Source organism: Lichenostomus cassidix, chromosome 10 (assembly GCF_008360975.1).
Source record: "Lichenostomus cassidix isolate B80296 chromosome 10, HeHo_3.0, whole genome shotgun sequence".
NCBI lineage: Eukaryota > Metazoa > Chordata > Aves > Passeriformes > Meliphagidae > Lichenostomus > Lichenostomus cassidix.
The window spans coordinates 19197999-19213335 of NC_139491.1; the positions used below are offsets into that span (position 1 = coordinate 19197999).

A 15337-nucleotide genomic window follows, 5' to 3' on the forward strand; every position below is an offset into this window, starting at 1 on the left:
TTATTTTTACTTGCATGCAGGCCTGAAGCAGTAGCAATATTCTCCTCAGCTCTGGGCAAGCAACCAAAGAAACCTGGGCTTGTGCTGAGACCTCAAGCCCCATCTCCAGGACAGCCATACTCTGCTCAAGGGCTGGAATTCTCCTACCAGGAATTGGGACTATGTGAGGTTGGCCTGAGCTCCCCAAAAGCAAAGTGGCTTTTCCAGCTTCCCAAGGCCTGCATGCATGCAAAAAGTCTGCATGCAAAAAAGTACCCTATTTTTAGGCAGAATGTCAATGCAGTGCCCAGTCACCAATCAAACTCCTTTTCATAGCCAGCATTATCCCAAAGTAGTCTCCATCCCAAGGAATACTGTGACAGGCACATCAGGGCAGAAAACAGTGTGCCCACCAGCTGAGCTTCTCTGAATGCAAAGGCAAGGGAAAAGGAGGACTGCTTCTGCTTGCCATTGGGAGTACATACTCTTAATTATGATTTGAATTGATGAGACCCTCTGCATACTTGAGAAAGGAGACTCAATTAAAAACCATCCCAAAGCTCAGCTCAGGTGGGCACAGAAGGTCTGCAGTGCCCAGATCTGTGCTGAAAGGGGAGAAGTGCTACAGAGAAGGAAACGCTCACTGTGTGTGTCAGGACAAGTCGTGCCTCAAGAACGAGGGAAAGGGGGAAAGGAGAGGCTGAAGGATTTACCAGATCCCTCAAAAAGCAGCAGGATTTGGTCAAACATTTTGAACCAACAACAGAAATTGTACCTGTTCCAGTTCAAATTTACCAAGGCTTCAAAACAACAATTTGCACTGAGCAAATTAACATGTTTTCAAAATTAAAAAGAAACAAATGAAAGCAAAGAAACAATAATTAAACCCAGTCACAACCTGCCTAAATTGATAACACTTTTACTTCAAAAATTGGAACATGTAACATAAAAAAGCCCCACAAGACACAATGTTTGCTTCCCAAGATTATTTCCAGAGCAAGACATCATTCTGAAGAACCCAAAACAAACAAACCCGTTATTATTTGAGAGGATACATTACTATCAAACTCATTAATAACCCCATAAGTAAGTATACAATAAAAGAGTCTCACAGATTATAAGCAAACATGATACAGGCTACGGGTATGATAAGTCAGCCAGGAACAGCACTGAGCTCACAGAGACCCTGGAAAAATACTGGTACTCAGCAAATTACAGTCTAGACAGTCTCCTCTTTTCCCAGAGGACATTTATTTCCTCCTAGACAGCTGCACACACAATAGAAGAAACCTTAAAACCAACCTGCCCAAGAAACACAATCATATCTCCAAACAAACCTTTTTTAGGACGGGGTTTTGTTGGTTCTGTAGCCGCCGGCGATGAAGAAACCTGAAAAGACAGAAACCAGGAGTAGTAAATATACCAGGCAAGGTTTCTTGAAGCTCTATTCCAGAAAATAATCAGAAAGGACAACTGGCAAATCCCAAAGGATGGCATAAAAATAGCAGCATTGCTGCTGGACAAACTCTGCCCTGCCAAGCAAGGCAAAGATTTCTGCTCCACAGCTCAATTAAATAAACCCCCTCATTGTGCAGCTCATCCCTGTTTGTGGGGTCACTGCTGACCACCAGCACCCTAGAAAGTGATCTTTACCTTGGAACAAAACAATGCTGGAGCATTTAAGAAGCTAATTAGAGATCACATGGAAAAGAAATCAAAAAACATTTATTATAAAATATTTATGAAGTTAATTAGGGCAAAGCTGTTCCCGGGGAACCATCTGAGTGTGCAGGGTGTGAGTGCAGGGACGTCTCATCACACGGAGGGCAGGGAACCTTCCCTTGCAAACACTGTCCAGAGCTCCAAGCCCATGGGAAAATTAATTCATTTTATACTATTTTCTTACTTTGCATCAGCCATCAAACTGTCACAGAAGAGAAATGGCATTACACTAAGTATTTCTTTTTTTTAACTTTGTTTTTTGGGAAGACACAACACAGGATTTTATACACCCATGTCACCTCCCCTCTCCTTAATAAGTAATTTTTAAAATCAGAGATTCAGTCAATCTTTGTTCCTTGCAATGTTTGGGGAATATTTTCTAGTTGCATCGTTTTTAACTGGAGATGGGGCAGATCAGAGATGATGAGACATGAAAAATAACCCTCAAAAGGCTTTTTTTTTTCTTTTTTCTTTTTTAATGTTTACTTTTTTGCTTCTTAACAGTTTCTAAAATTTTATTGACTTTTCTGATTCCCGTTGTGAAAAACTGAGTTAGTATTTTCACAGAATTACCCACCTCCAAGAACTCCATCCTCAGCAGGAATAACGAGCACAAAGCTCTCATTTTTTTATATATTGCAATTTTTCTAATTCGCACACACATCATTCCAATTCCAAGTCCTCTCACTTGGCTTTGTTATGACGTTCCTGGTGTTTCTCCTGTTTCCTCCTCACCTGAGTAACTTTCTCTTCCATCCTTTTGTCCAGATAATTTCTAACTGCACTCAACAACCCAGGCCTGGCACTGATCCCTGCAGGGTTTCACAGCAGCCCTGCTCCACCACAAACAACTTAGGGAATTATGGAATGGTTTGGGTCAGAAGGGGCCTTAAAGTTCATCTCATCCCACCCCTGCCATGGGCAGGGACACCTGCCACTATCCCAGGCTGCCCCAAGCCCCATCCAGCCTGGCCTTGGACACTGCCAGGGATCCAGGGGCACCACAGCTGCTCTGGGCACCCTGTGCCAGGGCCTCACCATCCTCACAGCCAGGAATTCCTCCCCAATATCCCGTCTATCCCTGCCCTCTGGCAGTGGGAAGCCATTCCCTGTGTCCTGTCCCTCCATCCCTTGTCCCCAGTCCCTCTGCAGCTCTCCTGGAGCCCCTTTAGGCACTGGAAGGGCTCTGAGGTCTCTCTGAGCCTCCTTTTCTCCAGGCTGAACACGCCAACTCCCTCTGTCGCTCCTCGTGCTGCAGCCCCTTCCCCAGCTCCATCATCCTTCCCCTCTTCCAGCGCCTAATAATGGATTATTAATGTTAATTACTTCAGCAAAGGGAAAATTTCCCTCAAGTTTTCCATAGGAAGTGTGCCAAGATTAAAAACTCGCTCTTCAAAAGAACTTCCCGCCCCCGCCGCCCCTCACCTCCCTTCACCTCCCCTCCCGCCCCTCGCCCCGCCAGTCCCTCTCGGCCCCGCAGCTCTCGGCCCTCACCGTGGCGTCCTGCGGCTCCGCCATGACCGCGGCGGGCCGGGGTTGCCATGGCAACCGCCCGCCACTTCCGGCGCGGCCATGTAGCGCGGGGCACGGCGGGAGGACATCGCCCCTCCCGTCCCCACTGGCCTCGTTTAATGTGGAAAACACCCGAATAAGCACAGAAATAATAAAATGTCCAGCTTTTGGAAGGTTTTATTGGGAACTCCGCGGTGTAGGGGGGAATGAGGCCGCCAGTGAGAAGGAGGGCCCGGGAAGCGCTGAGCGGCCGCGGCCCCGCTCCCCCCGCCCCCCACAGCAGCAGCAGGGAGGGCGGCTGGGATGGCGGATTTTGTTTATTTGCCTTTAGAATGCTGCAGTGTCTGTCTAGTATCCAGCCAGCCAGGCAATGCACCTGCGAGTGCCTGAAACCCCGAGGAGAGAAACAGCAGCAGGTTCTTGCACAGAACAAGGCTTTAATTCTCATTGTCTCTAGGTTTGCCAGCAGCCATGGGGACGGAGGACGCCACAGACCCTGCTGCCTTTGGGGTGGAGCGCCCACATCCTCAGCGGATTCATTTTAGGGAACGCGGAGTAAAAACCCTACGCCTCTGTGCTTGCAGCTGCCCAGCTCACCATGCTCCAGCTTTCCAGCGTTTCAGTGCATGGACGGAGATTTCCCCAGGGGAACGGCAGGCACGGATACGGGCAGGGCCACTCCCCCGCAGCCCTGCGCCATCCCTCCCCTCCAGCAGCAGCAGGAAAAGCACAGGGAAAGTGGCTGCACCCTCTCATGTGTGATTGCCAGGGCAAATAAGGGGGAAAGTACGCACAGAGGGACAAAACCACGTCCCTGGAAGGTCGGTAGGAGTGGTGAGGGAGCCGAAAGGACTCCGCTGCCAGCTGGAAACAGCACCCATGTTACAGCCCTGCTTGGGATCTGCCTTTTTTTATTTGATCCCTTCACAACTTCAGTCCCCTGGAAGCTGGCAGAGCAGCAGGAGGCTTGGAGGACACTTGCCTGGCGAAAAATACCACAGAAGGAATTCCTATACAGGAGTAAATTTAATAAAACCACCACCAATTGTTTACTTTAACATAGCTCTTGTTACAGAAATCATAAAAATGGACTCAAGTAGCTAAACTCATTAGTTCTTTCCCCTTTCAATTGAAAAATACTCCGCTGATTTCAGCTTCTACTGCACTAGATGGAGTGTTAAATAATTGCCAGGACAGGATGCCCAGTGATTGAGCCCAAAACAAACACAAAGACAATTCCATAGCTTTCCTTTTCAATGTTACGACTCGTTATAATGAAATGAAAATTAAAACAGCAAGGAAGGGTCCATTTGACAGATGAAAAGGGGAGGGAGAGGAGATCCACAGCCGAAATCTCGCCGGAAGTCTTTGGAGAAGTGGTGCCAAACACCGCTCCTTGTCCTGCCTCGGGATTCAAAACAAACCTCTAAACACACACACGCCTCCTCTGGGATCAGAGCACGTGTCCTGCGTGCACAGGTGGGAACAGAGAGCTGGATTTGGGCAGGTAAAGATCCGGGGCCAAAAATAAACCCAGAAAAAAGCAAAGCATCCTGAACCAGAGCTCCAGGAGCTGCGAGGGGCCGTGTCCTTCGCCAGCAATGGATACACACACAGACCTGGGGGAGGCCCTGGACAGAAAGGAACTGCAGGAAGAGGAGAAACCCAACTTCTCTGGAAAAAGCCTTCCAAAAAGAAAAAAAAATAAAATATATATAGATATATTCACTACACCAGCACACGCTTCCCCCACCCCAGCCCAGGGAAAAAAAACCAAAACCAAACAAAAGAATCAAACTGAAAGAAAATGCACAGCAAATAGACATAATCTTGAAGATTTTTAAAGAATAAATATTTTTTTGTAATTAAACATTATGCAAACACGTGCCACGCTTGCTCTTTGTCCATGCATATGCGCTATATACAACTTTGAAAAATACTGTGTTGTCCTCTTTTCGTTTTAAAAGTCATATACAAAGGTTGTTTTTATTTTCCTTGCTGTGTACCCCCCTCCTCCCCTCCCCAAAAATCCTCTTTACAACAAGCCAATCCACATTCATCCATGTACTTGGGTGGCAGAGAGGAGGAGGGGGGCGGGAGAGCCACCCCCCCTTACCAAAGTCCATCAAAATGGCTGGTTTGGACATGAAAAGCAGTGTCAAGAAACTGGTTTAAGTTTCATCTGTACTACACACAGGAAAAGAAAGAGAGAAAAGAAAAAGGAGTCGGCTTGGAGGATGAAGCTACGTTACAAGTTAAAGTTGGAGGGTTTTTTAGTGCGTCTGTCACACTCTTGGCCGCCTAGAATACTGTTGTACAATGGTTTATCTACCTTTTTTTTTATTACAATATAATTTACTTAATTTTTCTGTTAACAAAACAGAATCCCGGTACTACAGACCAGCGGTGTAAGAGGCGGAGCAGCGCCCTGGGTGGGTTTTATTGGAATTGCATGAGCACTCTAGGATGGGAAAGGGTTCAGAGTTCATTGCTGCGGGGCTGGGCTCAGTCCTCGATGTACTCCCACAGGTCCTTCTCGTAGCCTTCATGCACGTGCTGCAACAAAACCCTCCGCCGGCTCTCGCAGTATCTGCAGGGGACAGGGACAGCATGGAAAAGGCATGTCAGCAATCATGGCACATCCTTGGCCCCGAGTAGTCCAAACCTACAGCACACCTCACTTCCAAAACAGGAGATCCCCTGAGAAGGGAGTTTGTATTTGCAGCCCCTTAACATTGCTAATTAAGACTTTAGTTACTCCAGTCACTCAGCTCCAAGTGCCCAGCTGGAAAACCACTGTGCAAACTGGGAGTTTTCCAGGCAAAAGTATCCCCAGAGCCCCTATGGGTGAGAAAGCTTCAGGAATAACTGGAAAAGGAGGAAGCAGCATCTGTGGTTTGAAAAAGCCTGAGCACAGGTTGGTGGTGACATGTGGAATGGGATGAGCTCTCCTCAAACGTGGGTTGCTGCCTGCTCTGAGCCCCATCAGGACAACAAAAATCCATGAGTTAGCCGGGAGAAACTAGCTGGAAGTGTTCAAGGCCAGGTGGGATGAGGCCACCTGGTCTGGTGGAAGGTGTCCCTGCCCATGGCGGGAAGTGGAACAAAATTTACTTTAAGGTCCCTTCCAATCCAAACCACTCCATGATGAAATCCTCAGGAGTGCTGACAGAGTTTTATTTCCCAGTGGAGATGGAAGCAGTCCAAAGGGTTACTAGGCTGGCTGGAGAGCAGGTTTCACATCACATCCCAACACGTGGCTCTCAGACGGACACTACACCCTCAGAGTCCTCCCAGCTATGCTCACTGAAACAAAGCTGCACATAAAACTGATCCCAGAGTCCAGTCCTCCCAGGATCACTGAGGGAAAGGGGTATCATAACACAGAGCAAAAGATGCCATGGTCATTTTGGATGCGTTGGAAGACAAAAAGCACAAAAACATTTGAAGAATTCAGGTTCCAAGAGCAAATTCTAAATAAGCATCTGAGAGGCTCTGGCTGCTGGGAACCTGGCTTGCTTGGCAGTGGTCAAACATCCTTCAGGAGGAATCTCCCAGTGGGAAGCTATCCCTGATCACTACACACACTAACACCTGGAAGGAATTTCTCACCTACTGCTTAGGACCTGATCAGAGTGACTGATTTATCCATCAGAGCAGCCCTGGCTCCCCTAACTGCTGTCAGCTGGTGCAACAGAAACCCCTGTACACAAAGTCCCATTGATTTTCGGAAGCATGTGATGGCAAACACGCAGTCTCTGCTTTCCCAACTTTAGTTATTTTTCTGCTGGTTTGGTGAGGGGGGGTTAATCCTGTTTTCTAGAAATGTCTTTGCAAGCAAAGAGATCCAAACAGCTGAAACCAAACCAGCCCGGAGGGCAGCTCCTGCAGCTTCCTCGGTGCTTTTTAAACCCACCTCGATGACATCCTGCTCCCAGTCTTGCATCAAAGGGCACTGTGCAGGACATGATTAAGACATGACTGAACTGGTTAATTAGGGACCTGCACAGGCTTGACAGATGCATTCTTTCTTCCCAGAAATGGGAAGGCAGGTTTGAGATACTGTTTCCAAGCAATTCAGGCTATATTAGGTTTTAATTTCATCTCTACAAGAGCATCCAGGTTCAGAGGGCTGAAGTAAACAAGCAGCTTGATCTGAAATACCAAATAATTGGTGGCCTTAAAGGGTAAATTACAAAACATCTTCAAAAAGAAGGTCAGGAAAGTCTTGTCCAGCCCTAGCTGTGCTGCCGAACTCAGGCAGGATGAGCCACAGGCACACCAAAGCTTAACAGCTCCTGCCACTCCCCACAGTCCATTGAGTCCTATGGCTCACCCTACTTTGGATTTTTTCTTCCCCCTAAACCAGGCATAACAAATTCAGGGATTTTGGCAAAATGCCTCAGAAATGCAAGCCCTAATCCTGTGAGTCATCTGCATTTTCAGCTTTGTACTTTTCCACTGTGCAGAAATCATTCCCCTGGGACTGAACAAAGCACTGGCATCGGTGTCACCTGGACCCCAGTCCCCTGCTCCCCTTCCCAGATGGGCAGGCTGCTCTCTCCCTCTTCCTTAAGGACAGCTTTCCTACACCCGCATTTTGCACAAACGTACCCAACAGACAATTAAAAAGCTGAATGCTCTCTGCTGGCAGCTCATCCTAGGCCAGAGCTGGCAGCTTGGAACAACTAAGTCACTCCTTGTTCTTTGGCCCTCGCTATGCAGATCCCATCCTGGTGCTGGCCATTCCCACATGCTCCTTCTGTGCAGAAACAGAAGTACTGAGAGCCATTGCTTCTGGACACAAGATTTTTTCCATTCTGGGGTTGGACCTTCCAGCTCCTGCTCTGCCGAGCAGATGGAAGGCAGAGCTGGGAGCTTCTCCCCGCAGGCTGTCACCTCCCCCGAGAGCTGGTCCCAGCAGGGACACAAAAACACATTGCCAGCATCTGCAGGAGGGCTTCTCTGGGAGGATTCAGGGCTGGCACAGGACAGCGCTGCTGCTCTCGGATATCCAGGGACTGGCTGATCACAATGGATGGCACAAAGCCAAGAGCAAACAGCTTCCCAGGGATGTGGCTCTGGAGAAACTGTATTTCGCTACAGGTCTGTACTGTAGATCACTACCCTACTACAAGGCATGGCAACATTCACACAGCTTTGAGAGAGAGGAGTATTCCAACACCAACCTGTACTTATCCTGTACTTTCTGCTTTATGTCTTGCAGCGAATCTTGGGATATATCTCGCTCCAGGTACCCAGAAAGCACCTCTGTAGCATTCTCTAAGTCTGCTTGGTTATTCTGTAAAGACAAAAGAAAAAGAAGTATTTTGGAAGGGGGGGCAGGGTAAAGGAAAGGAGGAGATTTTTATTTAAGCACAATTGGAATCAGTACAAAAATACAAAGGGGGATTAGATATCACAGAATCCCAGAATGGTTTTGGGAGGCAAGGAACATTAAAATTCATCCAGTTGCACCCCCTGCCATTGGCAGAGACACCTTCACTATCCCAGGTGTCTCCAAGCCCCATCCAACATGGCCTTGGACACTTCCAGGGATGGGGCAGCCACAATTTTGTGACTCCTGTGGCAGACAATCCTACACAATGCCCAGAGAGCCTCTAAATTTTGCACAACAGAGTATTAAACCAGTCTAACTTGGGCAAAAGTGGGGGCAAAGAAGCCTCCAAGTGTTAAATCTTATTTCCTCAGCGTTGCAATCTGTATTCCTGACAAGCCCATTTTCTCCTACCTCAAAGATAATGGACTGATTATTCTTTTTGAGGTAGAAGGCAAAGACGTAAGTGTACATGAGTGTGGCACGACACTGGCAGAGGACGTCGACTGCTTTCTTCAGGAACTGCACCTCGATCCATGACATGTTGTGCTGCTGCATCTCCTCCATCTTCTGCTTCACCTGAGCGTAGAGCTTGTGCTCGAAGCGCAGGCTCTGCATGTGGTTCATGTAGCGGTTGCAGTAGAACAGGTACCTCTGCAGGGCTGCTCGGGATCGCTGTGTTAATTCCCATTAGGGAGAAAGAAAACAAATAGTTAAAACAAAGTAATGGCTGCAAGAGAAGTAAACCTTTCACAGGGCTCTTCCTGACTCAGAGAACGAGCTTCCTTTCCAAAGGAGCTTCCTCTCCTGTCACGTTGGGCAAACGGCTCCACAGAGCCCTGCTAACCCTGGGCAGCGCCCTGGGCACTTCCCAGCACAGCTCTGACATTTTCGCTCCCAGCCTTAATTACAATCATACTGCTCAAGCCTCATCACTTTTGTATTTCAGCCTCTCAACTCAAGGTACAGCACTCAAATGCTTTCAGTGTCATGACAAAAGTGAGAAGATGATGATTTGTTTTGGTTTTTTTTTTCTAATAAGTAATTCTAATTAAACAATTACTGTGCTCATGCCAAGAGGGCAATCTCAGGTTGATTACAGAGCAGGGGAAAGGCACCGTGTGCTAAATAGTGCAGGAGAACCAAGATGACTCAATACACAGTCATTAATCTTATTTTCTTCACACTGACAGACCAGCTGTAAAAAAGTAACACCACAGGCATGGTTCAACTTGTGTGCTGTGGATGTACAAAAGGTAGCACGTACCACGCAAAGCCATCCCTATCTTAAAAGACTTAACTGTCCCTTGGATTTGTGCCCAAATCCATGAATTCCTTCAGAGCAGATGTGTAGGTTTACAGAAAGCACACCACAGGGCCGGTGATCTCCCTCATCACCAAAGGTTATGGACTCACCTCCTGTGCATCCCTTGCTGCCTTTGCATCATCCTCATTGTAGCGATTACAGTTGTACCTGTAACGGGGACACCGATTCCACAGATTTCAGTCCAAATCCATGCTGTTTGCACCACGACCTCCTCGCCTTCCAGCAAGGCACGCTCCCGAACTCACCAGGCAGATCCGTGGGGCTCCCAGGGGCCCAGACACACCCAGCAGAACTCCGCCTTGCAGTTCTGGTTCCGACAGACCATGTGGTTGCAGCCCCCGTCCTTCTCGATGGTGACGTGGCATTTCGGGCATTCCTGTCCACAGGACGGAGAGCACCGTTAGCAGGGCAAGCACGGAACCCCAACAGCCTGGGGAACTTGGAAGGGTTCCCACGGCAGTCAGACAGAGCACGTCAAGTGAAATACATGATTTAATTCTTCCCTTTGGACATCGAGATCCTCTTCAGAGTCAGGCCTTAAAATACTTCCAAACCCGGAGCAGTTAGATAGCAAAAAACTCAAGGAATAACACATTTTATCTACGCTGCTCTCACTGAGGGACACTGGGTGAGTCACTTCATGACCTTTCCCAAAATCCCAGCAGAGGGATGGTCTGTAAGAGCCTGAGAAGCATCTGGCTTTCCTCACCACCAAGTGTCTGGTCCACTCTGGGACTTGAGACTGAGCTGGAATCACGCTGTTACCAATCCAAGACACCTGCAGCTGTAAAATGCCATCCAGAGAGAAGCTGAAAACATGCAGCAAGACTCTAGTGTGCTTCAAAGAAGCTGCTGTCAGCTAAAAAGACAGTTCTCCTCCTGAGGTGTTTCCACGTTTCCCATCAGGTCCCTTTTTTCCCTTCATGTGACACCTCACTGAAGACTTTTCCATAAAAGCTCACATGGGGTTTCCCTTTCAGGAGTGAGGCCTTTGACAAATGTGAGGATCTCAAAGAGCAGCTCTGCACAGGGAAATATCAGGGGAATATAACACCAGTGTCCTGGTATCCATGAGCTTAGAAATCAACAAAGCAGCAAGTAGGGAGAAAAATACTCCATAAATAAAACCAAAATCATTTTAGGCTGAATCAGCTCTTCATCCAGCTCATCCCACAACCACACCAGCCTTCATGGCGTGTCTGCAGAAGCCAGTTTTTATATATAAGACAATAACAAACATATCCAAACCAGTGACACACACACCTGTAAAATCAGCTGCAGCTTTTGGGTCAGAAGAGTGAAGTCCCCTCCCCAGTTTTGAGCATGTCTTTGTTAACCAGAGGAACCAGCTCCTACCATGGCATTCAGATAAACTCTCAGTAAAGGAAGAAACCAACACGCAAAATCACTCCATAACTGCTACTTCTATACAGGACACAATCCAACAGGTTCCTGTACACTCACTCTGAGTGTCCCTACTATTACTACATTTTATACAAGTTTGCCTATTTGGGCTGTCAAGGACATAAGACTTTGCACGTCAAGCCAATGGGATCAAGCAGCAACCAAGCACAAAAAGACCTGCCTTCTTCCCAGTCACCTGTGTTCGTCCTTCAAACTCAGTAACTGTACTACAGAGTAAGTGCAGCACAGTAGCTCCTGTGCTGGTCCCCTCTGGACACAACACCAAGATGTCCCCTAGCAGTGTCCACAGATGCATACTAAACCAGGGAAGCTTGTTCCCAGTTAGTCGGTGCAGTTCTGCAAACATCAGAGTCAAAAATGGTCTGTCCTTCGAGCAGAGCACTCAGTGCAGTATCTATTTCCCTTTTCCAGGCAGCCCTCCTCCCTCTTCCAATCCTGCACCAACAAGTCAAGACTCCAATTTAGGTTTATGCCAGCAGTGGCCTTCCCAACTGTGCAGATCCCTGCAGGCTCAGTCTGCTCATCGGCCAGAGTAGCTGTACGTACAGACAGTGGCCCTGTCCCTGTCACACCACGATGACCTCAGGGCACACAGCCTGGATGGTTTTCCGGAAGAGGTTGTGGTGCTGTGCAGTTCTTCCAGACACATCTCATCCCACCAGGTGCTGACATCACCCGTGGGAGACGCAGCTGATCCTGCTGAGCAAAATCCTACAGCTGCAAGAGAGGGAGAACAGCTCCCAGGTGATCTGCCAAGCTGTAAAGGTGCCGTGGGCACATCCACATCACAGGGATGTGGAGCCATCTCACCCACAGCAAGACTCAATCAGGAGCATGGAAATTCTGCCTTCCTTTCTTTGAGGTGGGACTGAGCTCTCCAGTGTGCCCACAGTGCTCAGGGCTTTGAGTTCCGGGATGCAAGCTAGGACAAAAAGACCCTTCCATTGCCTGAAGGGGCTCCAAGAGAGCTGAACAGGGACTTTGCACAAGGGGGAATGGATTCCCACTGCCACAGGGCAGGGATAGATGGGATATTAAGAAAGTCTTCCTTGTGAGGGTGGGGAGGCCCTGGCACAGTGTTGCCCAGAACAGCTGTGGCTGCCCCTGGATCCCTAGAAGTGTCCAAGGCCAGGCTGGATGGAGCTCAGAGCAACCTGGGATAGTGGGAAGTATCCCTGCCCATGGCAGGGGCTGGAACTCGATTATCTTTAAGGTCCTTCCAAACCAAAACATTCTGGAATTCCATTATCTGATTCCAGCTTTTTTCTCACAGGGAATGCCATCCTTTCCAAGCATTTATACTCCTGTCTAGCAAAGCACAAGGAAGAGGTGACACAGTATCTGTGCAGATCCCTGAAGCTGTATAGAAGTGTAGAAGTTGAATATTATTAAAAATTAAAGCTTTTCATGGAAAAGCACATACTAAAGAAATGCTGGACACCAGCAGAAAAAAAAGTAGTAACTACTCAAGTCACCAACACAACCAGTGGGAAAGATTTATAGATTAAGGAGGATAGGGAAGGAAGATCTCCCTGAGAATTACAGCTACGCAACAACCCAATAGGCAGCAAATCAAGTGACTAAACCTGCAGATTATTGTGCACGTTATCAGCCTCAGCACAACACAGAAGTGACCTCATTAACATTGTTCCACTCCAAACAATTCCGTGCTGGGCTTGGAAACAAAAGCCTGGGCAAACCTGGCTACGGAGAACAATCCTGATTTTGTTGTAGAAGTCCATGCATACATAAAGCACCATAAACCTCAGCTGCTCTTTTACAAACAGGAAGCTAAATAGAAACATGTTTCTTATTTCAGGGCAGGTGAAAGAGATTAGTCCTCTTCAGAACTCCCAGAGGAACTGCTGGACATCATCCTTCTACAGCCACATTCACAGCAATACCTTCACCCCTAACCCATCCTATAAAAAGAATCCTCAAAAACCACAGGAATTTTGTAATGCATTTCAACAACCCCCAAAAATGCTGAACTTAATCATGGTTAGCACAAAACAGTACACAGTGACAACACCTGGAATCACAGAGCAAAGCCTTTTTAAACATTAGTTCATCTGAGAGGAGGACATGGCACTTGGAGACGTTTAGAAAAACACTGATAAGGCCTCTGGCATGTGGGAAATGAAGGAGCACAGTTTGGTGCTGGTGCCCGGGAGGATCCCATGTCCTGCCAGAATTTCCACACATTAGAGCAAATGTATGATCTCCAGAAAGTACAAAGGGAACACGTGTTCAGCCATTAAAAAGTGACCTGAACAGGGAGAGATGTGGGTTCATGCCATTTTATCTTGTGCAGAGGAGAAAAACAGCCAATGGTTTTTTTGGAGAAGAAAACGTGGCTGGTTTGTCCATCAGCCCTTCAAGCCCCGTCTGGCCCAGAAGGCAAGGATGGGGATGGATGTGCCAGGAGCCAGAAGCAGCAAGGCTGGGGCGTTTTTAGGATCAGATTCACAACTTTCATTAACACCAATTTAAGTTCCACAATAAAAAACAGAGCCTTGGGTGAGGGCCGGCACCGTTACCGGCTGTGTTCTTCTCCCTTTGGTATTCCGAGAGGCAGAGATTAACATCACTGACACTCAGGTTCCAAACAGGCTTCCCCTCCTCCTTTTAATATACTTTCAGATAGTCTTGATACACACCTTAAGAACCCAAAATAAATGCACAAATCCGAGTTTTCCCTGTTTTTCACTCCTTTGAATGTCCACTTTACAAAAGTAACAGATCTCTGTGGTTTCTTTATTCCTAAATACCTGAAACCTGCCTAGTTTAACTCAAGAAAGGAACTACCAAAGAACCAAGTTCATCCAATAAACTGAAAAAGGAAGAAATGTGCAAATCCTTGGACGATTCAACCCCATTCCTCAAGAAGACTGAGAATTACAGGCCTGGTAAAGAACTTGTATTACCTTATCTCAACTTTAAATTAATCTAGTTAAGCTGAACTCATGTGAAAGTAGCTTATTTTAAGAAAAAAACCATCTACTCCAGCACACTCTGCTGCAAGGTCTGTATCTGTTGTAGAAGGAATTTAGGTCTCCTAAGTGCAAGTAAATGAATGCAAAAGAATAAAAAAATCATATCGGGAACCACAGAACTCACTACTCCAATCTCCTTGTTTTTCATTCAGACCACTCTACATAATTCATCAAAAAATGCATCACATCATTCCAGTTTGGGAACAGAATCCAATTCAGCTGGGTTTCACTTTTCTATTCTCTCCCACAATTGCCTAATTTTGCTTTCCAACTCCGTCTCCCAGGACAAGCTGGAACAAAGGTATCTCACATTCTCCTGTTGCAAAGGATTATCCAGATTTCAAGCCCACATTCCAGAGGATTGATATTTTTCTCTTACACCTTCATCTTGGTATGACAGGAAGTCTCCTTCCCTGAGAGGAGCCCACATGGGACAGGACTCACACCTGGATGGCTCCAGAAAGTGCTTTCCAAAAGCCAGAAACAGCAACGGAGCCAGTAGTCGCAACTGAATTCCTTGGAGAGCTGTTCCCACTGAAAAAAGGGATTTTTGCATCTGATGGTACCCAATTCCTTTCTAGGTTCTTCAAAATGAAAAAATTCAACACAGAATTTAGGCTGTGAAGCCAACAGTGCAGGCACAAGACATGCCTCACCAAACATGCCGCCTTGCTTTCCTGCTAGGAATAATACAGAGAGAAAGGAGGGATGGATCCACGCTTCAACTGCACAATTCCAATGCTAGTCTATCGCTACAGCCCCACACCCAGACAGCACTTGGGATTCTCCATGCCTCTGGCCAGGGACCAGCAGGGAACTGAGGCAGGAGGGAGGTGGCTGCAGCCCCACAATCCTGGGCTGAGCTGGCTCTCTGGAGGCTGCAAAGCTCCCAGGGCACACACCTCAGCAGCCAAAGCTGGAAATTCCCACCTTTCCCAAGGCAGAGATGAGCATGAGGGTGGGTTACTCTTCCTGCCAACTTTCCCCTCAATTGAATCCAGCTTGGAGAGAAGAATGCCACATTGTCCTTCAGCTAAT

General features: G+C 47.4%; 2 protein-coding genes across 4 annotated transcripts in view; both read right to left on the bottom strand.

The window, feature by feature from the left end:
* Positions 1-3290, bottom strand: part of BBS4 (Bardet-Biedl syndrome 4) — a 34933-nt gene extending 31643 nt beyond the window's left edge. Inside the window, exons 1-2 of one of the 2 annotated variants that reach the window (XM_085071069.1) lie at positions 3196-3290; positions 1317-1368 (exon numbers count right to left, since the gene is read on the bottom strand). In XM_085071069.1, the coding sequence (XP_084927195.1) occupies positions 1317-1368; positions 3196-3219 (76 nt within the window). In that variant the 5' untranslated portion in view covers positions 3220-3290. Of the gene's footprint in view, positions 1-1316; positions 1492-3195 lie in introns of those variants that run through there. The other variant, XM_085071068.1, reaches the window with a different exon arrangement.
* A 930-nt stretch (positions 3291-4220) lies between these two features.
* Positions 4221-15337, bottom strand: part of ARIH1 (ariadne RBR E3 ubiquitin protein ligase 1) — a 50876-nt gene continuing 39759 nt past the window's right edge. Inside the window, exons 10-14 of one of the 2 annotated variants that reach the window (XM_085071070.1) lie at positions 10124-10254; positions 9968-10025; positions 8966-9226; positions 8403-8515; positions 4221-5803 (exon numbers count right to left, since the gene is read on the bottom strand). In XM_085071070.1, coding sequence (XP_084927196.1) covers positions 5719-5803; positions 8403-8515; positions 8966-9226; positions 9968-10025; positions 10124-10254 — 648 coding nt within the window. In that variant the 3' untranslated portion in view covers positions 4221-5718. The remainder of the gene's footprint in view (positions 5804-8402; positions 8516-8965; positions 9227-9967; positions 10026-10123; positions 10255-15337) is intronic. The other variant, XM_085071071.1, reaches the window with a different exon arrangement.